The 25,324-nt window shown below is 38.2% G+C and overlaps 1 protein-coding gene and 1 long non-coding RNA gene across 2 annotated transcripts; both read right to left on the bottom strand.

Moving 5' to 3' along the window:
* Positions 1-5,239: 5,239 nt before the first annotated feature.
* Positions 5,240-9,002, bottom strand: LOC116300630 (E3 ubiquitin-protein ligase TRIM71-like). Its single transcript, XM_031709533.2, has one exon. It carries the CDS (start codon positions 7,751-7,753, stop codon positions 5,363-5,365), a length of 2,391 nt encoding a protein of 796 aa, XP_031565393.2. The 5' UTR covers positions 7,754-9,002; the 3' UTR covers positions 5,240-5,362.
* A 9,419-nt stretch (positions 9,003-18,421) lies between these two features.
* LOC148909256 (uncharacterized) lies at positions 18,422-24,230 on the bottom strand. Its single transcript, XR_016120510.1, has 2 exons — positions 22,498-24,230; positions 18,422-19,596 (listed from the first exon to the last, which is right to left on the bottom strand). It is a non-coding gene; the product is annotated as an uncharacterized LOC148909256 (long non-coding RNA).
* Positions 24,231-25,324: the final 1,094 nt, after the last annotated feature.

Below are 25,324 nucleotides of genomic sequence, written 5' to 3'. Positions count from 1 at the left end.
AAACAAGGAATGCTTTTCAAACCCTTCCTAATTTCCCTACAAATTTGATAAATAAAAAACTCGGTAAAAAAATAGAGCAAATGTTATAATGGGGCTAAATGTAATTTAGGCAAAGTTAAAACCACAACGAAGCCTGCTAGCCTAAGCACCGTTGGCCAGCGGACCATCCATGCTACGCATGCGCCCACGCTCCGGGTGGCGTGTTCACTAGCTGGCTTGTAGCTTGTATGCCATCTTTGCATCCTTGCCATCGTACAATTTGGTAACCGGTCACATGTTCTCTACCAAGCACCCTTGGTCGAGGTTGGAAGTTGGGTTGTGGCCCGGTTGCCATGGTTACCTCCTTGCTGGGGGATATACTCGCGTAACCGGACCCCGCACTGGTACCTAGCCCAAACTTATTAGTTGATGAGTTTTAAATGGGGCTAAATGTAATTTAGGCAAAGTTAAAACCACAACTAAGCCTGCTAGCCTAAGCACCGTTGGCCAGCGGACCATCCATGCTACGCACGCGCCCACGCTCCGGGTGGCGTGTTCACTAGCTGGCTTGTAGCTTGTATGCCATCTTTGCATCCTTGCCATCGTACAATTTGCCCCTCCCTCCTCTATATGGTCAAGTTCAGTCATCATAGGTAAGTATTATCTCCACTGTTTTAACAGTGTGACAGGCACCAGTGTTGGGTTGTGGCCCGGTTGCCATGGTTACCTCCTTGCTGGGGGATATACTCGCGTAACCGGACCCCGCACTGGTACCTAGCCCAAACTTATTAGTTGATGAGTTTTAAACATTGAAAAAACACAATCGATAATCTGATGATGGTAAAAATATAAATGATACAATCAAAATACAGTCTGTTCAGACAAAAGTTAGTGCTTCTGTACTTTGGTACTGCACAATGAAGTCCTTTCAGTTGCCAATGTAAATACATTCATACTCATCTTGTACTCTTGATGAAAATTTTTTCCTTTTACCACAGTTTTCATTGATATGTGCTGTCAATTGAGACAATGGTTTTGACAAAAAAAAATCAGGCAAACCAATGCCATTGATCAGAGTGTAAAGGTACTGAATAGTTTATTTGATTGACAGTAGTATTATATTGCTTCATTTCCCTGTCGCAATGGTTGTCCAGATCAGCATGTAGCAGTGAAGACAGCTGCGATCGTATACAGAATTTAATGTCATTCTTATTCTCTTCTAATTTGTCAAAGCTTCATTCATCATACAAAACAAATATGCAAAATTTGTAAAGATTCTATTTATATGTGGTTGATTATTTGTGTATTGTATCTTTTTCACCTGTGAGGAATATCTTAAGAACATTTTCCATGCTTCAACTGGAAAGTCAGTCTGGCATATTTATTATTTGTGTATTAAATAGAATTTGAAGAGTTGCTTAAGTCTCATGGCCTGATATTTTAATATATTACTAACTAGCTATTGCTTACCCAGAATCAAAGACTTTATGTAGCTGGGTTCTAGCATAAGCTGTTTATTTTCATTCATTGCTAAAACACATTTTATTTGGCAAAAAGAGACGTCTGTTGTACTGGTTCATCCTATACCTTGCAGTCATTAGAACAATGCAATTGAAATCAAGGGAAAGTGACCATCACTTTTCTTTTGCCACTTTATGGGAACAGTAGGGTCTTTTTACCGCATTTCCCATTCCAAAAATTCTAATATCAAGCACTGTGCAAGAGATATTTAGTCAACAGCTATTTCCAAAAAGGTAGCATGTTGCACACCAAACCCAAACTGCACCATCAGACAAGAATCCAATCAACATAACGTCACAACATGAAATTTTCGACATGCAAGGTGCAGTAATCTTTTTGAAATAGTTATATTTTCATTCATGAGTAGCTAATCCTAAAGAGCTTTTTCACTCAGGTGATAAGGCAACCACATTGGTGTGCCAAACATTAGAAACTTTCTGCACAGTTCTTGCATTAAAATAGAGTTCAGTTCCCAGGATAGAAAATGTATTGTTTTGGTATGCCAACATGTCCACTGTGATGTCACATAAAAATGCTTTAGTGAGCTTTCCTTCCCAATGCCATAGCAGAGATAAAATAGGAAGGAAAGCCAAAGGAAAGCAAGATTATAATGAAAAGACTATGATGTTCTTTGTATAACAATAAACAAAAGGTATAGTGTTAAGGCACCAGTGTAGCAAAATGTTACCTTGCTCTTACTTCCTTCTTTCTTCATTCCTTGCATCTAGTTAGGCCTTGAACATTGACAAACGAATCTTTTTTCTCCCAAAATTGGGAAATTACACAACATTACCCCCAGACCCCAAAATATAACAAGCTTCAAAAACAATTAGATAATTCTTTATTATCATAATTTCCAATCAAATTACATAAAAAAGTGGTCATTAATGACCATAAATTTAATGGATAAAGAGCAATTTAAAAATTGTCGACAACAGTTTTAAGACTTGGAAACAGAACTACCAGCCACATGCATGGCACAAAATAATGAATTTCCTTTAAAAGTTTTAAACCACAGGATACTTCCATTCCTTCATTATATGACAAGGTTATCATTCTTATCAAGATGTTCCTTAAGTCTTGTCGTAATTGGAGAAACCCTAAAATATATTTTATCAATAAAATCTGTGGTTTTCATCAAGATGATATCTTATGAAGAGCCTAAAATTCTCAACAATAATTGTTCATTATCTATAGTTGCAATACTCTATTTTTAGTGTTGAGAAAATGTTTTTCTAATAGTGAACTAGAAGCCTTGGACATTTTGAAGTCTTAAAACTGTTGCTTTACCCAAATATATTAGATGAATGATTCGATATTTTTGAACACTGCACACTATATTCATGTAATTAAATTCTATGGGTGGTAAACTATTTGTTAAAGGTAGAAAAATATAAGATGATAAGCAATTTGATGCTAGTTTACAACAGCATCAACAATAGCTTAGCTCAAATTCTTTACCAGCCTTCAGGAATGCAGCTCAGGAAATGGTTCCTGACAGCAAACAAATTTACAGGAAATGTTCTCCTGGCAAAGACCCAGTGTCACCTGATGGGACAAGGTTAAGGTCAAAAGCATGTGTGTACATAATGTCAGCTGGTACCTCGCTCCTGTTACTGGTAACAAGTTGGAGCTAACCTCAAACAATCTATAATAGGCCCTTTGCAGTTAACGGTCACGTGTCTGTACTGGTGAGCAACATTTATTTATTTATTTTAAATTGGAGATTCTTTATAGCTACTCGTAAAGAACTGAATGAAACGATCTGTAACCAGTGTGTTACGAAATGCAGTTTTATTACGATCTCTCGAAACAGGTTGTAGAAATTTTGTTTGCTCTCCAGTATATTTCACCCATGGGAATCAAGATGTTCATTCATTTGCTCTCAGTGAATTAATCAGCACGTGATTACTGAGCTGCAAAGAGCCTATTGAATATCACAAAGGCAGATCAAATCTGAATTTATCAAAACAGCACTTAATGCTATAACAATAATGAATATCTAAACAAATGGAAAAAGTTTTATACTAACAAATTTTCATAACAGGAACTACTAATACTAAAGGACTATTTTGAATTACCAACAAAGTTGGCTAAAAGATCTACTATTGAGCAGATAGCAACACAGCTCTAGGAGTTACCATGTGCTCTAAGGGTGTGGCTAATCATACTGATGATTGCACCCCACTGACAATATTATTCTAAAGACATACAGCATTCATAGAAAAATATCATAAACCTTGGGCATTTGTTTAATTTCGTGTATTAACGAATCGTGGAGAGTTATTTTATAACGCTTTTTAGAGCGCTTCTATTTTAGTTTGTTTCTATATAATACTCTGGTTAAAAAAATCAGGCATTGGCCATTACTGTTTCTCAAAATAGAAACATATTCAGCATAATTAGATTCTTTTGTGTTATCTCTGATAACAGAGAGAAAAAGCTTTATGAGTTATTCCAACTAAAAGTAGTAGGAGTAACAATTCGATCGAGACATAATTTCATGTCTTCTTGTTGCTTTGAGGGAAACGTTACAACTAGATAATAATAACTCCTGGAATTAAAGGAAAAAATCACTTCTTCCTAGTAAAGCATTGCACAAATGTCCACTATAAAGCATTTCTATCTCAAGTTCAAAAGTGTTGACAAGTGAGAACAAGTTGTCCAAGCTTAGCGTAGCGTTGTTATAGAGCATCTAACTATGCTGCGTTTACAGAACTTCGATAACGTTTCTATGGAAAACGATCAAAATCAGTTTTTCATTTAAAACATTTACCTTAACGAAAAAGGTCTTAAATGAATCATTTTGAGTAACAATAGATCATTTGTGTTGTGAGTCCATACAACGTGGTGGCAAACACTTTGAAAATTTCCAGGCACTAATTTCGAATCTAACTCATCAGGAACAACACCATCTTTGCAAAATATTACCACAGTAATTATCCAACTAAAAACTGCAATAGCGTCATGGTTTTAGATTCGAAAGGAAATGAAATTCGTAAACGCAGCAAATTATATGCTAACGCTTTCAGATGAAAACACCTAAGTGAAGCTTGGTTCATTAAAAAGTTAACACCTCTGTTCTACCAAATATGTAGCGGCTTGTTTGTGCTTTGTTTTACAGGACAGTGTATAAACATTCCGCGTTAAATATAGTGTCCCATTTGTCCCAAAAATATATTACTCATTTGAATATTTCTTCATAAATAATCATGAATGAAAATATACGATAAATAAAATTCCTTGACGTGTTTGTATTCGCAAAGTATTAATTCTGTAGTACTATTTCGATACGCCCGTTAAGGCTACGCATTTACTTTAGCCAATCAAATAAATATTTAACAAAATCCATAAAGATTTTCCATTATTTTCTCTTTGAATGTCATTCTTTTGTGGTGATTTGAAACGGAGATTAAAGTCGAAAGAATACCAAATTCTTCAACAAAAATGAATTGTGTTTTGAGTCACTTGTTCAGTCAAATGGCTCGAGTAATCTTCAAGAATAAATGATTTTAACTTACATAGGATTTGAAAATCCTTAATCTTGTAACATCAAGGAGAAGAAAAAAACTAACAAAACTTTGAAAACAGAAAGAACTGCAAAAAAAATCCATACTTCATAACGAAATTGGAGACGAGCTCAACTATAGTTGAGAAGTATGAATGAGGTTCAAAACATATTCAATAAGTTGATAAAATAAAGGATTAATTAAGCATAATTTTATAACTTATTCACATATTATCCTCAGAAAAACAAACAGGAATATTTCGTGGGGAAAATGCGTTCAAGTACTTAATTTGCTAAGCTAGGATTTGACATATCTATTAGTCCTACATAAACATCTATAAACATTTATAAACATCAAAATACCTGGATACGGTTGTTACCAAAATCTACAGCTACTATAAGTCCATCAGGAGTAACACAGATACCTGATGGTCGATCCAGGTGTCCCAGTGCATGTCCGTGGCTGCCAAAACTACAGAGGAAGTTACCATTTGGTTGGAAGATCTGAATTCTGTGGTTCCTTGAATCAGCAACGATGATATTCCCCTCTTGGTCCACGCACACTCCTTGGGGTCGTACAAACTGAGCAATCCCGTTCCCTTCTGAGCCTAGAAACTGTGCACTCTTACAGTCTCCTGAGATGACTAGCAAGCGATGGTTGTTGAAATCTGTAACGATCATCCTTCCATCATGGGTAAAGGCCACGCCACGGGGAGAATCGAAGTGCTTCCAGCGTATACCCTCAAAGCCATACTTGTTAATAAACTTACCATCATGTGTGAAGAGCTGGACTCGATGGTTGCGAGTATCAGAAACTAAGATGTTTCCTTCACTGTTCACGGCTACGTCCCAGGGGTAGCTAAACTGCCCATTCTTGCTGCCTTTTTCTCCAAACTTCAGCTCGAACGTACCGTCCACTTTGAAGACCTGCACCCTATGATTGTCCTTATCTGCTACTATGATTGTTCCCCTTTCATGATCACAAGTCACCCCTGCCGGCCGATCGAATTGACCGTTGCGAGAGCCTGCAGAACCGAACTTGTGAACAAATTTCCCGTATTTATCAAAGATTTGAATCCTATTATTACTACGATCAGCTACAATAATGTTGCCATCCTTGTCGCAGCAAACACCCCAAGGCCTACACAACTGTCCACCAGACTCACCCTCAGATCCAAACGAGAGTAAAACTGGCCCAATGCCAGTGTAATTCCGACCTTTCTTTATCTCTACATGGAAAGGAGAATCCTGAATGTGTTGCCCACGAATTGTCACTGAAATTATATGTTGTCCCTCGATTTGAGGTTTATAAGTTACGACGTATACCCCGTTTTGACGATCGGAGACTTCCCCTGGGTAGAACTTCCCATTAGGTCCTTCGACCACTACATGTACTGGGTCCCCACCAATACCTCGATTTTCGTTATGGTGATCTCTAGTTTGAACTAAAAACGTCACTTCTTTATCGCATACTCCTCGGCGTAGACCCTCACCACTGCCAAAACATAAAGGAGCAAACGCACTGCTACTTACGATTCCCAGTGAGCTGATTGCTGTTTGTAGAGCCAAATCGGGAGGTGTGAATACAATGGAATCATCTTCATGAGGTTGTAGTAAACCACGCTTTGAACGCAATTCGTTCAATGTTTCAGTCAATCGTGCTTTAACAGCCAACATATCTGGATCGGACCCTTGTTCTAGAGCCATCTCAGACCCTTCGGTAACACTTAGAACTTTGGATAAATATGTTTGAAGTTGTTCTATCTGCATCTGTAAGGACTTCCCTTTAACTTGCCTCACCTTTTCAACTCGTCGTAGGAGATCTCTTTCTCGTTCCTCCAAAGCCAGTTTATGCCTTCGGGTCGTTGATCTGATTTCTTTGCACAAAACCTGAGCTTTATATTCAACTTGTTCTAATGTTCTCTTCGATATACTAATCGCTTCTTCTAGGTTTTTAGCCTCGATTCTTGAGTCTTCTATAAGTTTGCCTACAGCTCCTCGGGTAGTTTCGGCTACGTCACGTAGATACACAAAGTTGTGCCCTCTGTGATCGCTAAACATACATTCTCTACAAATCGGTTGGTAGCAAGTATCACAGAAAAGCCGTAAAAATTCATTCTCGTGGATTTCACAAAGAGATAAACCATTCGATGATGCTTGTTCCGGTTGTAGTGTCGAAGCCATAGGTTTACGCGAAGACGTAGTAGCACCGATCTCCTCTTCGGAACTTTTCACCGTCATTTGTCCTTGAAGAATCGCTCCCTCCATCAGAGAAACAATTTTATGATCTTTAGTGAGTCGGACTCTAAGATGAGCTCGAACGCAATTTTCACAAAGATATTCTAGGCAGTCTTTGCAGTATGAGGTCACCCAAGTTCCTTCCCCACAGTTGCTACAATCGCGTATCACAGCTCGAATTAAACTACTGCTATCGACAATGTCTTCTTGTGGAGTGAATACATTGAATATATCTCTACTCAAATACGGTGAAGGCTCATGAAATTCATCTAAAGGGTCCTCGCCATCATCTCGAAGATGAAAGTCTCTTTGGCACTTCGGGCATTTCAAATTCAAACGTCCATCCAAATCGCGGTGTAACGCTTCAGTCAAACACTGCTTACAGAAAGTATGTAAACATGGTAGAACTTTAGGGTTTTCAAGTCCATTTAAACAATTTGGACACGATTCTGGATCCCGATACAGATGACTAGATCCCTCCGCCATTTGTGAACATGTGAAACGCATTGATCCTCCGATTCCCGCGCTACGATTTCAAGATCTCGGTGAGCTTTGCCGGCCAACTACATATAGTTCAAATGATACGTGAGCACATGTGAATGATGCTGACCAAACTTGTTCGACGAAGCGTCAATCACGATTCTACGGCTTTCCCTCTGAAGTTGAGAGCCTTTTTCTTGGACCAATCAGATCGCTCCGTTGGGTGGGGTACAACCAAATTCACATGGTCATGTCTTTGTTTAGTAACACAGAAAACTGTCAATCAAGACAAAAACTGTATGCTAGCCAATCAAAATGCTTCATTGACGCAGTTTTAAATAGCTCGTTGACTTACACATTGTTCTGTGCATGCTCAATTTGGAATAAGGAGAAGTTGTAAACAGTCTTGCCTTTACCAAGGTCTTGGGTCGAAGGAGATCCAAACAACAACAAAAAGACATGCAAAAAGGCATTAAGTGTGGCGAACGGTCATATGAGCTTGGTCTCTTTTTTCTTCGTATTTTTCCCGAGGTGTGAGGTCGATCGATCAAAGGAAGTTGGATTGGGCATCCTAAATTAGATAACGTGTTCGAGAATCGCTCGAGCAGGCATATTATCTCAAAGCAGAAATTGAAAAACCGCCTCAACATTGGCCTACGAGACCTTTCTTGTGCCTTACCCAATACAAAACATTGTCGTGCTCTGATGACCGAACAAAGACAACATAATAAGCATAGTTGTTTGGCGAAATGCCATGACTAAAGAAATAAACTTTCTTTGGCACTTCCGGTCGTAATCGAGTGTTTTTTCAATGCGTCACAACAGGGGCTGTTTACGACCAACTTAGCTGTTGCACAACTACGTCACGTGTACTGCCTTTTAAAACACCTTGGCCAAGAAACAAGGATGTTTTATGTCAAACAGGAAAGCTTTTCTTATCTTCCACAACTCAATCATTAAAGAATCCAATAGTATGTGCGTAAATATTTCAAGAATCGGGGGAAAAAACTGATGGTCGCAGAATTTCGATAAAATTCTTTATGAAAGTAGTTAAACGTCAACAAAAATCCTCCTTTTCGATTTCTGCTTTGATTATGATGCTGTTTACGCGCGCCTACTCAGAAATAAGCCGTTTTGTACGCAGTTCTAATGACCTGTTTTGAGTATGTTTTTAGCCAAGAAATCCCCATCTATAATAGGTCTCCCGGTGGGCTGTAATCTTAGCCGAAAATACATACCGACGGAGGACGACAAAGGTAGCGCTGCTTCATATTTACGTTTAGAATACCGTTTTAAAAAAGGTCAACAGCTTATGTATTTCAAACAATAGCATTAGAGCCATAATCACCTCGCTAGAATATTCATTGTGTTCTTGTCCTTGTTCATCTATCGGCCTGATTGGTCTAAAGAATAATCGCAGTCAATGAAGAGGTCATACTTTGTATGTCATTCAACAACGATGTGTTGAGTAATTTTACTGAAAATAGAATGATATTTGGAAATATATAAGACAAACTAGTTTTTACTGTTTTAATTGTATTTTTTCCTTATTAATTGCTTCATATTCATTGTACTTATGTGAAGCTTATGAACAGTGGTAATCAACAAATTAACATAAAGCTTTTAGTTATTATAAAACGAAAAAAGCCACTACGTTTTGCTCAGTTGGTAAGTATTTTTTCAAAGAAAAAACGGATTTTCACTGTATTTCGACGAAAAAATAAGCGGGTTGCATTTTTCAACTTGTACAATTCAGCTATAAAGCACATTTATAAAGTTTCTTTTCGGGTCCCATTTGACACCATCTTGTTTTGCGCCAACTTTAATAGTCACTAAATTTTCAGAGTATTTTTTACCGGTAGCAGTGTAACGTACTAACTGTTTTGTTTTTAAAAGAACAAAACAGGGACGGATCCGGGGGGAGGGGGTTGCAACTCCCTATGAGAATTTCGATTTCTTCTTAAACAGAATGTACTGTTCGGTTTGTTTTCGTTTCTTAGTTTTAATTATTTTTTTGTTTTTGTTTGGCGTCTTGTACAAGTGTAGTGGATGCCCCTTGAACGCAGAACCCCCATTCAAAAAAATCCTGGATCCGCACGGCTGCAGGAGCAATTTCTAGGGATTCTATTTGTTTTCTAGCCCGTAGTGGGGCCGACAACGGGTTCACACGAAAGCAAGTAGATTATTTTATTTTATCCCTCCAAAATTATTTGTTACAGTAGCTATAGTAAGGTCGATCCTGAGTGCAGACAACGAGCGGATCAATGCAGATATTAAGAGTAGATTTATATTATTGGGACTGTAGGCGTCCTGGTTGGGGACGGGGCATTGGGGTGCGGATTGTTCGTAGTTAGATTACTAGCGTTCGTTTCCGGTAGGTAGACTGATGCTCATACCGGGGAGTGTTTATGACAACACTTCGATTAAAGTTACAAAGTAGATTATAAAGTACAGCTGTCGTGGGTTCATTCGGCTCCAGTTATTTTATCTCATAACGAAGAATGCCACAAATTTAGTCTTTGCGCAACAAGTCTCAAGCGCAAAGTCTTTTTTCATCATTGTCAAGTGTGCTTACATGCGGTCGATGAAGAACAGGGGTTCTTACCGTTTACCCGGAAAAGCAATAAATCTGGTTGGAAAAACAAATAGTATTCATTTCGATCTGAAAGCTCCGGAAAACCTCAGTTTTCCGATTGTGATCCCATAACGACTATAAATTTATGTTGCTCCTGAATCTATCTACTTTTCCCGCTCTTTTCGGTTGTTTCGGTAGACTGAATAGAGGTTGGGTGCCTTAAAAGATGGCCGTTTAATGGAGGTTCTACTTTACAGCCCCCATAAAAAGACTATCATAGGCTGAGTGGATCATAATCTTGAAATAATTGATTCATTTAGCTTTGTCATCGAATATATATATCGTCTTTATTTTCCTTCTATTCCTTCTTATTTAAATATTCTAGTTCTATTCTATATTGTTTTTTTTCCCAACGTTTAAATCCCAATGTAATCCAATTATTCAGAAAAATAACCAAGAAACGTTTCCGTAATTCAGTATAAGTTCAAACTAAAAGTAAAACCTATTGTAATCGGTTTTTCGTGTTTTGTTTTCCTTTTCGCCTTCCGTTTCTAATAGAAAATATGAGTCATCTGCTTTCAACAGTCACGAGACGATGGTGAGGAAGATGATATCATTGCTTCATAATTACCATAACAAAAGAACCTCTAAACGGGAAACGATCATAACATATATAAAAAAATCTTAAGATAGAATCTTTATTAAGAATGTTTTCGAATCAAACCGGACTTTTCCTTTGATTTATCGAGTTATTTTACTGAACCAGTGCACATGCGTGAGATTAGGTTAGTTCCCTTCCACGAGCTCACGAGATAATATTCAACATGGCGGCGAAAGGAATGATTTTGCACCAGATATGAAGTGTAACTTTTTTTTTATCTTCCTTTCTTTTTTTCTTCTCGTCTTTCTCTTTCTTATTCCTATTTCTTTCCTTTTTCCCCACCCTATTTCTTCTTCTTTTTTTTTTTTTTTTCTTTCTTTCTTTCTTTCTTTCTTTTTTTTTTTTTTTTTGTTCTCTGTTTATGTATATTCTTTATGATGTATTTCGATTTGACCGACGACTATTATTCTTTCCATTGCATTTTTTTTCTATTCGGTTATTGTACCTGATTATAGTTGAAGTTCGACCCCCGAAGTTAGATGTCTCTTTCGCAGACTAACATTTCAACGACCGTCAATCAAAGACTGAACTGCAATAATAAGAAAATATATAGAGAATTCTTTTCATATTCAGAGCAGTGATCGCCAAAAACTATTTTCTACAAGGCTAAAATCTCGTTATTCAGAAAGTTCAACTTGTTTGGAAGTGGAGATGACCGATGAAAGTGGAATCAAAGTGTTAACCCAAAGCAAAAAAATGAATCGAAGATGAGGTTTAGGCCTTCATTTGCTTATTTCCCATATATTTTCTATAAAAAAAGCCTGCAAAGCAACATTCTTTCACAAATGCAACAAAACATCTTTGTACAATTGAAAATACCGCTTCACACAGGCATTTTATCATAATACATCAGTTTCTAAATGTTTAAAAAAGGTTTTGAGTGTTAACCCAAAACGAAAATTGGATCAAAACTCATACGAAAGTCTAGTTTTTGGCGCTTTTTGCCATTATTGCTCATTATTGAAAAAAAAACATTTCCTCGTAATATCTTGAGGAAGATCACTACGTTTCGGTAAATATTCCGCCGATATTCACTTCGACTTTGGCGAATAATCGTTAAATAACACTAATTTTATTTAGCCCGTGAAACAAAGCTGTATAATTAGTGACTAGTGAATTAGTGTCTACTAATATGTATTACCGACATTGACTATTCTTTCACGGGCGAAGTAATATCCCTCTATAAAAAATAAAAAAAACCTTGCATGTGACGTCAAAGCAGCTCAATTTGGAGGACAAAACAAAATAATTTCAATCTCATGAAAATTGGACACCGATTGTAAGTTATGCTCACCTCGTGGTCAATGCATGACATATCGTAGAATATCGCACGCGTCACTTGTGTAATTAAGTTCTTTATGCACTTGTGACCGTCAGTGAGGCGAGTCATTAGAGAGAACGAAGTACGCGTGGCCGGATATAACACGGTATGTTACTCCAGACAACAATACAACAACTTTGGCTGTCGTTAAGGGTTTCATATATGTATAATAGTCAATATCGGTTGTTTTATTCTGCTTTACGATATAAAAAAAAAAAAAAAGAAGAAAGGAAATGTTCCAGTGCACATATACTTTGTTTCCTCAAAAAGACCCCTATGTTGCAAACCGAAGTTTCGATCTATCACAGCGCTCACAGCATCTCACAGCAGCCAATCAAACGAGATTAATAAGTAAATCTTACTTTTTTTAGCGCAACACGGCAGTTAAGCAGCCATTACAAGTATCCTGTGAGGGATTTTTAATGTGCGCCCGCCGTGAAAACAACCTCCAGGCTGATCTAAGCAAAAAGGGAAAAAAAACTTCAAATAAATCGATATCCTCAGTGAAACAAACTCTGAGGTGATCAAAGTAAGGGCATGTCTACATCACAATACATATCAAATTGGAATTTAGCATGTCATTAAACGAAAACAAGAATATTTAGAAAGAAGTGTTGGAATATGCAAATAACTCTCTATAGTGGAGCAATAAGAGAAGGTAAAGGAATGAACGGCTATCCACTTTCCTCTCTCCAATCCCCAAAGTTCCGCAAAGTGCTGCTAATGCATGTCTCCAACCCTCAGCCTGCTTCCTCTTTCTGTTGGCTCATTACGAGAATAATGCACTTACATCTTAACTTATATTCGATTCTCCTCGAGCAATCTGTTCGCTATCCACTACTATCAACATACATGATCTTATTTCGGCGGTTGAGACAAAACAACCCTTGTCCCTTTTGAGGAGAGCGATGAAAGTTAGAAAGACTGCCTCCCTCGCGAAGCCTGCCCATGTTTAGGCGCCAACACGACCACATGTTCACTGGCAGATATATTTATGCCTTACACAGTTTCCCGCCATTTCCAGCCTACGTAATCTTATTTTTGACGATAGTCTAGGGATATCTCAATAGACGTTTATGTTCCTGATGTCAGGGTGGTGACTAGGGAAGTGGAATCAGGGATCACGTGCTTGGAATGGTGATCACAATACTACGAATCAGGAATCACGTGCTTGGAAATTCAAAGTCAAGGGATTGTTTATGGGATTAGGGATCAAAATACGTGAGTTTTTAATTTGGGATCATGGATCGAAATTTCGTGTACAAATTTGGGTTCAATCACAAAAAACATCCCTCGTCACAACCCTTTTATGTGGTCCCTCAAGTGACCTTCCGTAACCATTCTCAACTCTAGGTTACCTAGGTCAAGAAAGTCTTATGAATACATAAGGTACCCGGTAAGGTTTTATAGTGAATCATAAAACGTACTATTTTGTAATCAAGGTGTTGATGGATTGATGAATAAATATAACCGGCCTTGTACTTGTTTGACCTTCAATAGGTCTCCTAGGTGGTCGATGTCTCTTAAAAAACAAATCTAAGCCAATATTAAAAGTTACTTTAGTTGTGCTTAGATAGAGTGAAGGCATTTAACCCGTGAAATAAAGAAATCCTAGTACGTGTAATAGTCAAATAGACATAAAAGAAAGCAATGGAATTAAGGTCTACTAAAGTGTATTATTCTAATATCTATTTATTGACGGGAGTTACCCGCTCAATTTGCAAAGACGGTCGTTTGGAGGAGGAAAGTGTTTTTGTATAAGCGGTAGTTTACACTTATTTCAATAAAGTTAGTCACCAAAAACCTAGAAAGATGAGATCACTGAGCATCATGGGAAACTTTTCATATCAAAAAAGTCAGTATATATACAAAGCTTTTTTAATACAAACTGCAGCTCGATGATGCTCAGAAGAGGTGAGACTGTAACCGGTAAAAGATTCACAAGTCCATGAACAGTTATCAAGCGGTTGAACGTGTAAAATGAATCTACCCATAATCCTTGTCGGCCTCATCTTTTTAGCTTTTCAGGTGACTAAGGGAAGAGGTCAAAACAATTGTCCGCAGTAGGGACCCGATTTTTTCAAAAAGATAGGTGGGTACCGGGTGGTACCCCCCCCCCCCCCCCCCCCCTCCTACGCACATACATTTTTGTTGAGGACCCGCTTTTAATTGAGGGATGGTGACGGCGGGTACATACCCCTCCCCACTGTCCAATCTTTATCTTTAGAGTAGATATGTAAAATATATATGCCTCCAAACACATATATTCTGGGGGAATCTTTGGGCAGCGGTAGGCATCACTTAATTTTCCCGGTTTTCCAACAATAGAAATCTTTGGTTTGCCAAGCCATGGGTTAACACAAGGCAAATTGAACTTAGTTGAATCCGGTTCATATCAGTCACGCGGGTTATAGTTGAGTTCATTGTAAAGGGTTATCCTTTATGCTGATTTGGAACTTTAGAGTTGTATTTTTTGAGGACAACCATGTGAGTACGATGTACCAACTTCCGGTGAATTTTAATGTAGAGATGTCACAAAACTCATTTGTCAATCATGACGATCATGAATCACGTTGCAAGGTACAGGGAGTTTACAAACTTTATTGATTCTTCCCGTAAGGGCTTTTCCGAAAGGAGAGAAAAATTACGTAAGGGAGACGTGTTTCATTGATGTAGTATAAATAAATGTAAATGTTGTAAGGCGTCTAAACCTCTAAGAAGTAAAATTTCGTTGAGAGTCTTTGTCTTAGGTCATGAAAGGTCAAACAATAATAGAAAGCTGTATTACAGTCAAAACACCTCAAGCGTGAACACGTAGAGATCATTAATGGCTTTACTAGTATTTTTGGATTCTTGATTTCATTATTCGATTCGGTTTGAAAACGCTCTAGGGCAAAATTGTCTTGGGCTCCTTCCTCTTCTCCTTTTTTTTTTTTTTTGCCTCTGACCTACATCAAGTGGAGGTAGTAAAATAATAAACTGTAAAAGTAGTACGTGGTTGCAACAGACTAATATAAACACTAGCCGGTCTTTGTTATCAGTTGCGGCCTCTTTGCAATTGACGTTTCCGGGTCTTGCATTATATTCTACAGTTTTGCTCTTCTAAAATCGTGAAAAAATGAGTTATAACTTAACTTATACAACGTAAATTTATTATCGATTATTAATTTTTATATCAGAAGATGAAAACGTCTTTGCAGAAAACAACAGAAACAGTATATAACAACTGATATACGCCGATCGGACCCTAACAGCTCAACAACGAAGAAGAAAGCACACCTTTGCCATGGGTTTATATATCTATTCCCAATACGTTTTTTATAGATTATGAAAATATACATTCCGAGGTTTGCTTTTTCGTTTTTCGCCCTCTCCAGTAAAATACTCTCTCCTCATATTTGATACAATAACATAACAAGGCCATTTGGTGATTGTGAATTTTCACAGCCGCAGCATGTGGATACTCTTGCATCACAAGTTTTCTACAAGCAAACCTCGAAAGAGCCAGAGGATGGATTGGGTTTATATCGCTCTTTTCGTGTTTGACCTTCAGGTACAGGCCCAAGGCAATTTTGCCGTCGAGCGTTTTCAAACCCAACAAGAAATAGTGTCTTGTTAACTTGTCATTCGATTACAAGTTGACAGTTGATATATTGATGATGTACATTAAGAAGAAGAAAAACAGAAATACACCGTTAACATCTACATGAATAATAATTTTGCCTGAAATCGATACCAAATGTCTTCCTTATTTGTACTATTTATTCTATATGTATGTTCATTCCGCTATTCCGCTATTTCGCTTTTTCGCGGTTTAGGAACACCCGACAAACCGAAAAGGTTTGCCCGGGGTTTTCAAATCCACTTCTGTTTTTTTGACAGGTTCTGTTTTATATCAAGGAGAGACGATTTTCTAGCTTGACCCCGGTTATGTCATGCATTTTCTCTTGTAAAATACGTCCAATAGCGTACATTCAACTCAAAAAGTACGGTGGTTTTTTTCAATAGAATTCAATCTAAACTATATGATACAGTTCGTGAATAGTTGAATTAACTGAATCCACTTCTGTTTTTTACCTAGATAGTCATTATTTTGAGAAAAGATCCAAAAACCGTGTTTTTGAGACATAATTTGTATGGGCTCACATGAGGGGGCGTGAACTTGAAATCGTAGCTGACCAAATGTTAACAGATTTTTTCTGATGGAAGCCTATGACTGTGATAATTTCCTTGTTAGCGTTTGAGAATACACTACTAGTAGTTTGGGACGGAAAAAATATTGTATTGCTAAGAAGATGCGCAACCTTTTGGACTCGAAGATTGAATCCTGCAAGTTTTCGTCATTTCCTTCGATGCATTACGATGGTACTCAATAGTTTGACATGTTCCTGGAATTCCTTAATCAGTAGATGGTTCCGGCGAAAGTCGTTTTAGCCAATCACAACCAGTTGCCGTATAATCAAAGAGACCCCAATGATTACATTTGTCACACAGATTCTACTGCCTGTAATCTAACCACATTTGTAAATCTCAACTAACCCCGCCGAGAGAGAGAGAGAGTCTCGAGGGTTGTTCTTTGAGATATTTTTTGTTACGCAAAGACCCTATGTTTGGTATCTCTGTCATTTGTTATTTAAAATACCGAAATGATCCTCAAACCGTTCCGTCTTTTTTTTTTTTCCTGTTATGTTCAGCGACTCCATAGACATGGTGGGCTCAAATAAGTACGTTTTTAGAAATGAAACATTGAACAGCTTGTATTTCTTGATTACATCAATTTTCGCCTTGCACTCTAAACTGCTCCTTTTATCATTATTTAACACGAATAGCTACAATTTGCTTGTCTTTGTATAAAGCCTACATGGTGTTCAATAACACAAGGATCAATAAAATTGAGACATTTAATAAAACTTCAGAATATTTTCATTCAGTTTTCGCGCAGGATGTGGATAACCTCTAGTGCTCAGGGTCAGTCTACTGACTCGTGTTTTGAGTTGTATAAAGCTTGTGTGACAAAAAAGCGCTATTACATTTGAAACGCGGATCGAATGTAAAATATGGTTGATGACTGAAGCTGTCAATAAATCCCCCCCCCCCCCCTCCCACACGTGACCTTCGCCACCGAACCAGAGAAGAAATATTAAGAAAATTCTGTGAAATAGACTGGTGTATGGAGGTGGTGGGTACCGGCATATACCCCCCCCCCCCCCCCCCCACAACACACAAAATTATGTGAAATGACTGGTGAATGGAGGTGGTGGGTACCGGCATATACCCCACCCCCATCCATGAAAAGCCTAGGTGGTGGCGGGCAATACCCCACCCCCCTAAATCGGGTCCGTACTGCGGACAATTGTTTTGACCTCTTCCCTAACTTTATTGAAATAATTGTATGTGAGGTTCCAAAAGGAAGACAAACGCACAACTGGGTTCAGTAAACCGTAGGCGCTGTCTCCAAACCCTTCCTAACCTGCAGTAAAATGGGGGACACAAAAGAACCTGTTGAATTATTCGTGTAAGAGTAGGGGATTGTCTCCCGGTTCAACAGCCTATCCCTGTCTGGAGGCATAACACTAATGTACTAACAAATCACTCATGCATGATTGTAAGCTGCACGACTAATAGCGCCTCAATATGCAGCCCGTAAAGTCCTCCACTGGTTATAAATGTAGGCGCATTGGAACTTTGTATAAATGCGCTACACAAGAACCTCTCATTATTATTATTATTATTATTATTATTATTAAAAAACAGTGACTGAAAAGTGCAGGCATAAGCTTCACGTGAGGCTAACACAATATTTGTTATACAGGTTTTACACTATTACGTGCCGGCGCCCATAATACAGATTGGACTGCCTGTGGTTAGATGGCAGAAAACAATAAAATCCTTTTGCTCTCGGGAATTGAATCCTTTATTATGTAAAAGGTTTCATTATTCCTGCCATCTAACATGGCTCTGCCGTCACGTGATGGTGCAAAGCCAGTAGGACTTGTCGTTTGAATAAGAACTGAATCAGACACTGAAATATTTCTGTAGCGGATCGTCGTTAAGGAGAGTTCCCAACCGGTGTAAAACTTGATGGTCAAAGATGGTCTCTTGCCTAGAGACTCTCCTTGAGTTCAACCTGAGTCCAACCCAATTGCAAGTCACTTCTTTAATTGCCAATTCATGAGCATTAAAAATGGTTTATTGTCTGCTGTATTTAGTACCCGGTCTGTGTCTACATCCTTAAAAGAGTATTCATGCATGGTCATGTAGCTAGGTACAGATGCTTAAAGGCCGTCGTCAGAATCGCGTGTGGTAAGAATACCGTCGCGTCCCCAGTCGACCACATCAGGTACGCTCTTTCATTCTTTCGTGCTTTTTGCGTTTTCGCCTTATGCCGGAAGTGACCTCTGCAAGTGAGGGTAAATGGGGCAAATACCTCAAAGACTGACTTCAGATCTACAGATTAGATCTTCCTATTTTTCTTGGAAATATTGATGTTGATTCTTTTGGGGTTCCTAGAAGATGTTTTTGTGTTGAAATTATGTTAATAACGTCTGCCTGGAATTTAAATCTTATATGAAGATAGCTGAAACTCTGCCGTTAGACCATAGAATAATGGATCAACGGGTTTATTTTACCCATTAGGCTGTTTATTTTACTTCACGTTTATTGTGATCCACAAATAATTTCTTTCCTGTTCTAGCTTTTAGATTTAAAGAATTTTCCCAAAAACATCTCAGATTTAATCATATTGTAGAAAGGTAAACGTGTATGACAAGCGTTTACTACTTGAGACTAGATGACATGAATGTCAGAGAAAGACTCTCTTCTATTTTTGAGGCAAATACCTTTTTTTATCAACTATGAGTTGTGTAACACCTGGAATTGCAAGAATTAGTGAATTTTTTGCGATGATGGCGAGGAATTCAATATAAAAATAGAAGCCCTTTAAGTGCAATGACACCTCTCGTATCACAGGAAAGCCACTTCAATGTTACAACTTCCGAAACAAAAGACATCTTTGTTTTTAATGGTTATAGACAATGAGATAAAGTAACAACAAGATAACAATGCTTCTGGGATCAAGTAGTGCTCTGGTGTAAAGTGATTTTGATTACTGGCACTTTTTTCGGTAGTAGTCTGTAAACGTGACCAAAGAGATGCCTTTACTAACCGAAAATTGTTAAGCTGACAAAAATAACAGAACCAAAAGGTCCAAACTCTGCTGGAGTCCATTAAACTGTTCCGTACTCGGGAAGTTGTTGTCTATATTGGGCTATCGTAAATCTGTTTTGTGACTTTCCGGGGGGAAAGTTAACAATCTGGATTGGGAAAAATAACAGTTATCACTTTAGTACAACTTTCTGTTGTGCCAAACTGAGTTCATTAAATCCTGAGTTTTTATCAAATACTAAGTTTTTTTATCGGAAAAAATGTGGATTTGAAATTTCTAGTTAGTGTAGTGTCTGATTTGCTACGATGATGCCCTCTTGTTCTTGTTCGTCATCGGTTATACCGTGAGATGACTTTTAAGGACAGCACTGCCGCTCAGTTTTCATACTTTGAAGATTTGCCGTTTCCTCTATATTCCAGGCTGAGTCTAGACCATGCAAATGCCAGACTTGAAGTGATTGGGAACCTTACAACACTGTGTTATTTCTGCCCTTTACCTATATAGTCGTTCAAAGATACAACCCTTGTCGCGGCCTTAAAACATGCAAAACGTTTTTGAATAATTTTAAATGTAAAGCCGAGTAAGCTTAACTTCATTTTGGTACCGAGTCAAATGGCCGGTTCAGTGAAAGGCAAACGGCTGCGCCACAAAATACTCAAACATTAAATTCAGTGTCACAAATTAAAACAGCATTTTGAAACTTTAACAATTTGAAAGCTTCCTTATTATGAAAAACTCGTGCGATATAACTTTCCACACTATTTGATGGAAAAATCTTTCGAGACAAACAAATTTCAAGCTTTTTGATGGAATTGAACCCATGAAGCGGCTGTGACAAAAACCGGAGCAAAAAATAAACTTTCTTGACTTGGTTTACCAGCAGAAATTCAAAAAGTCAAATCGTTGTTGAAAGACTGAATTGGCCCTCTTTATACTAGAGTCAAATTATGCGTCGAGACGCATAATATGGCGTTATATTCCCGACAAAATTCAACATCAGGCTTTCAACATTCTTATAAAGAATTCAGTGTTTCACTTGCAATGCAATATTGTTAGTTGCTTTTCCGACATTGAAGATTTCGATTTCAACTTAGCTGTAATCTCGTCCAACATTCGAGTTCCACGATTGAACATTCGTTAATAGCTTTCCGTGCCTGGACAAAATTCAACATTGCTCTTTTGACATACATCAATTTCAACATTCAACTTTGAGAACGTTATTTTCTAAACAGTATATTAAAATGAACCACTAGAGTTTCTCGTTCAAGGACTAAGGTTTTAAAGTTTTTAGATACAAACACATAATCTATTTCCGTCATTGTTGGATTACAATCCAACATTCAAGTTCTACCATTGAACTTCACGCACGAGTGCGTTTGACCTATGCCATAGTAAGCAGATGTACAGTGATGACGTGGGCTCATCACACGTACTTTAGTGCTGCACGAACTACACTTACTGTAGCTTGCAGAGATGGCGGACGAGGAAGCTAAAGCAATCCTTCGACGTCGCGTAGCTGAGCAGTTACTTTCTTGGGCAAACACTGGTGAGATTTCGATCGAGTGAACGATGGCATCTGTTTGAGATGCCAGAGGTTGTATCGATTTTTGTGAGAGATCGGCAAAGATACGACTCCATCATTTTCTTGCGTGTTGTCTCGGTTATCTAAATCGGAAATTGTCTATAGAATAATACGAGGAGCTTCGAGATAAGGGTTCGCCATATTGGAATCAACGGCAGTGATCTCACAGGCTACCCAATTTCACAACTATTTTTGAGACGTGGGGGATGGGAGTACGAAACACCTCGAAATAAGGTGTTTTTTGTACAAAACAAAACAAAACAAAACAAAACAAAACAAAAAAACAAACCAAAAAAAAAAATTTTTCAACAGGATTCAAGGTACCACGACACGATATAAGTAACTTTCACAATATACTACAGTGTAGCTTTGTAACAGAACCCTAACTGCAATCCAACACCCCCTTACTAAGAAGCTTTAGGTGGAACTTTCAATTTAGTTCAGGCTTTAAGTTACACTTCGGGGCAGCCTCCAAACTGAAGATTAGATAAAAGCAAAATCTCACCAGTGTTTGCCCAAGAAAGTAACTGCTCAGCTACGCGACGTCGAAGGATTGCTTTAGCTTCCTCGTCCGCCATCTCTGCAAGCTACAGTAAGTGTAGTTCGTGCAGCACTAAAGTACGTGTGATGAGCCCACGTCATCACTGTACATCTGCTTACTATGGCATAGGTCAAACGCACTCGTGCGTGAAGTTCAATGGTAGAACTTGAATGTTGGATTGTAATCCAACAATGACGGAAATAGATTATGTGTTTGTATCTAAAAACTTTAAAACCTTAGTCCTTGAACGAGAAACTCTAGTGGTTCATTTTAATATACTGTTTAGAAAATAACGTTCTCAAAGTTGAATGTTGAAATTGATGTATGTCAAAAGAGCAATGTTGAATTTTGTCCAGGCACGGAAAGCTATTAACGAATGTTCAATCGTGGAACTCGAATGTTGGACGAGATTACAGCTAAGTTGAAATCGAAATCTTCAATGTCGGAAAAGCAACTAACAATATTGCATTGCAAGTGAAACACTGAATTCTTTATAAGAATGTTGAAAGCCTGATGTTGAATTTTGTCGGGAATATAACGCCATATTATGCATAATGCATCTATTTTTTATGTATCTAGTGTAAAGACGGGCAAAATATAAGACGAGTTTAACGATCTTATGGCTGTCGAGAGCACGTGAAATGGGCCTGGCACTAGGATATTCAATTAGGCGAAAATTTGAGGTTTCGTACTTCTTCGTCTGTTGCCCGTGTCTTTATAGTTTCAGATCATCGTACTTTTAGACGACGAACTTCAAATAATTTGTCGTCCAACACGCACTAAATCAAGTAGTGCGTCTGAACGCATAATGCGCATAACGCGTCTTCCGCCCGTCTTTATCACCGACGAAGTTAGAGACGCATAAAAAGACGCACTAAAATTATTATTATTATTATTATGAATAAACTAATTACAGCTAAAAGTACCGGCGTTCTCTGCGGTCTTGGCTTGTTGCTTGAGGCTTTTGGTGCGACAACGATTTCTGAAATAGGTATATATATATATACTAAAAGTGTTCCCCAAAGAATGTTAACCATGGTGCTAACCATGCCAGGTTTTAAAGAGAAAGTCACGATGCGATGTAACGCTTTGGTGTCAGCCATGATAATACCTGCGTATATGTCAATGTCTGTCTGATTGTAGCCTGTCTCACTATCCATCGTATGTAAGTTATGTGTGTCCTGAGTATAATTATTTTCTTTTTTCTTTTTTTTCTTTTCTTTTTTCGACATTATCATCACATTCATCTCTTTCTCTTCCTTGTCTTATTGCTCTTCTTGTTCCTATTTTATTCGTCGTCTTTGTCGTTGTTCCCTCGCTTCTTCTTCATTTTCTTGTTCTTTTTGCTTTCCTTTTCTTCTTCTTGTCCTTTTTGTTGATGTTGATAATGTACTACTCTTCTACTTCTTCTTCCTTCCTTCCTTCCTTTCTTTCTTTCTTTCTTTCTTTCTTTCTTTCTTTCTTTCTTTCTTTCTTGTCTCTTCTTTGTTGACCTTGTTGAGCCCAGTTCCTTTCTAGTTACATTGAATATTCATAATCTTTCTGTCGTACCTTGTGTGTGTCGTGACAAAGAATTCCATTTGGAAGTGTTATATCATAATGTAGACAATGGATAGTCTCTCTTTGAATTGCCACTCTATTATTTATGTCTCGTCGAAAACCAAGTTGTATCCAAACCAAGGTAGACAACATTGCAAAAATTGCCTCAAAAAAAGAACTTGGACAACGAATTCATTCATTTTGGACCCGGAAGTCGTTTTTTCAAATGAGTCACGCCACACTAAAAATTAAGCTCCCCATAATGTCTTCATAGAAAAAACGGCCACCATGTTGGATCATGATGTAACGAAAGGTGAAGGCGATTGCCTTTAACTTTATACAAAAGTGGCTAACGGCATTACTTCGGCGGTGCATCCCACCTCTTAGATGACTGACTGGCCGCCATGTTTTGTTGGTCGATAAGACGAAAGAAACCGAGACAAAGTCCAAATCTCAATTTCTTCAAGTTATTCAACATGGCGGCTATGACGTCACATTCCTGGCAATCCCTTGTAGTAGCGACTGCATTCCCAATTCCAACGCTGTAATTCTCCTAAACAAGGCAAATAAGGGCTCTGGATTAGCCCATGAGTTAGGCATGCGCAGTCCGTGGTCTTCCATCCGCTATGCCGACTTTGGATCTAGTGCTCTCTACTTTTGAGCGTCACAGTTTCATGTGAAGACCGACTCTGTTTTTGTGGTCAATGAAGGCTAGAGAAATTCGCTTAAACTATCCGAGCAAAAGGAAAGAATGCCAAAAACAAAACAATACATTTGTCGGTCTGGTGTTAGCGTAGATATGCCCTTTGTATCATGCCCTTGTAGTAAAATTCTTTGGCGTTGTTGCCAAACTCGATAAACCTAATCGCTCTAGTAAAGCAAAGTCAAGGCTATCTGTGGGTGAACATCAGTCTCACCAGACCACCCATGTCGTTCTCTTGGCTCGGTATTTGTTAACCAATAAATTATCGATACCATATCGTCCTGATCAGCAGATAGAAAATCACAACTTTTGAATCTGCACGCAACCGATTCTGCTAAAAACCGGATAATCAAGCTAACTTCATGGTTAAATACCGAATTATGATAAATATTATGTATGTTGGCCACGCAACTATACGGTCGGGTGGGCGGCGGACACCTGGTATGTGGGCCACAACTGACTTGGGATGAGTGCTTATGGGTTTCCTGTGGTTTTATTATGTTTTTGTAGATGGTAGACGCTGAGTGCAATATTCCCTACTTTAGATCGCGTGACATTCGCTTGAATATCATTTATCTTAGAGAATCGTTTCTTTCGCTCGAATGGACCCTGTTCAAAAGTATCATGGATGTAAGGCTAGTGAAAATGTAAACGAAATCACACTTTTTTCTCGATGACATTTGTCGCATTTCGATCTGTTGTATTTTCATGTTAGTCTTCCATTCAAGACAAGGGTGCATTATTCTAAGAGCTTGATTTCAAGGATGAGTGCTTATGGGAATCCTGTGGTTTGTTTGATCTACCGGGACTAGAGTAAAACCACTTTTGTGCCCTTGATTAGTGAAATCTCATCTTACACTTAAGTTCAATGTTTTTTAAGTAAAACCTTATCGAAAAATGCGCTAAAAATGAAATACCACTGAGAGGAAGGACGAGCATCAAATTCCTATAGCGGTTGATCAACAGTACGGGGGATATCCTGGGGTAGCCCGGGGACGGAGGGGTTTGGTACATCCTCGGTAGACCCGGTAGCGAGAAACGAGCGACAGTTTTTTTACCTCTGGATTATCGAAGAGGGGACGGGTAGGGACGGTTATTGCATTTAGCGGTAAAAGGATGTCCATATTCGGCACCAGTGATTAGTATATGGAATATTACCTTGACCTTAACAAAAAGGAAATAATTCATTGATTAGCCGCCAACTTGATGACATCCTTGTATTCTAATCCTATTTATTTATTATCTCTAAAAGGCTTTGTTTCTGGCTGTTAAAACTCATTCTGAAGTGCTTGAGTGCGAGGCTAGCCGGACAAAAAGCCAACATGGCGGCCGTATGAGAAATCATCTAATAACTGTTTCATTTCTAGGGTCTTTTTTAAAATTCAAAATAGTTAAATATGCGTATTATTATTTTATCCCATATTTGTAAGCCTGCCAAGTAAATCATTTTAGCGCAGTCTACGTCGTATTGTTGAATGATCCAGGGACCTTTTCGTACTTTCTTCCGGCTT

The sequence above is a fragment of the Actinia tenebrosa genome, unplaced genomic scaffold (assembly GCF_029948245.1).
Source record: "Actinia tenebrosa isolate PJP-AT-01 unplaced genomic scaffold, QUT_ActTen_1.0 PGA_scaffold2__45_contigs__length_23673736, whole genome shotgun sequence".
In the NCBI taxonomy this organism is placed as follows: domain Eukaryota; kingdom Metazoa; phylum Cnidaria; class Anthozoa; order Actiniaria; family Actiniidae; genus Actinia; species Actinia tenebrosa.
This window is presented reverse-complemented; position numbering and strand designations above follow the sequence as displayed.

Bases quoted from the DNA above. Each gene is read 5' to 3' on its own strand.
- LOC116300630 (XM_031709533.2), bottom strand. From the start codon at position 7,753: ATGCGTTTCACATGTTCACAAATGGCGGAGGGATCTAGTCATCTGTAT.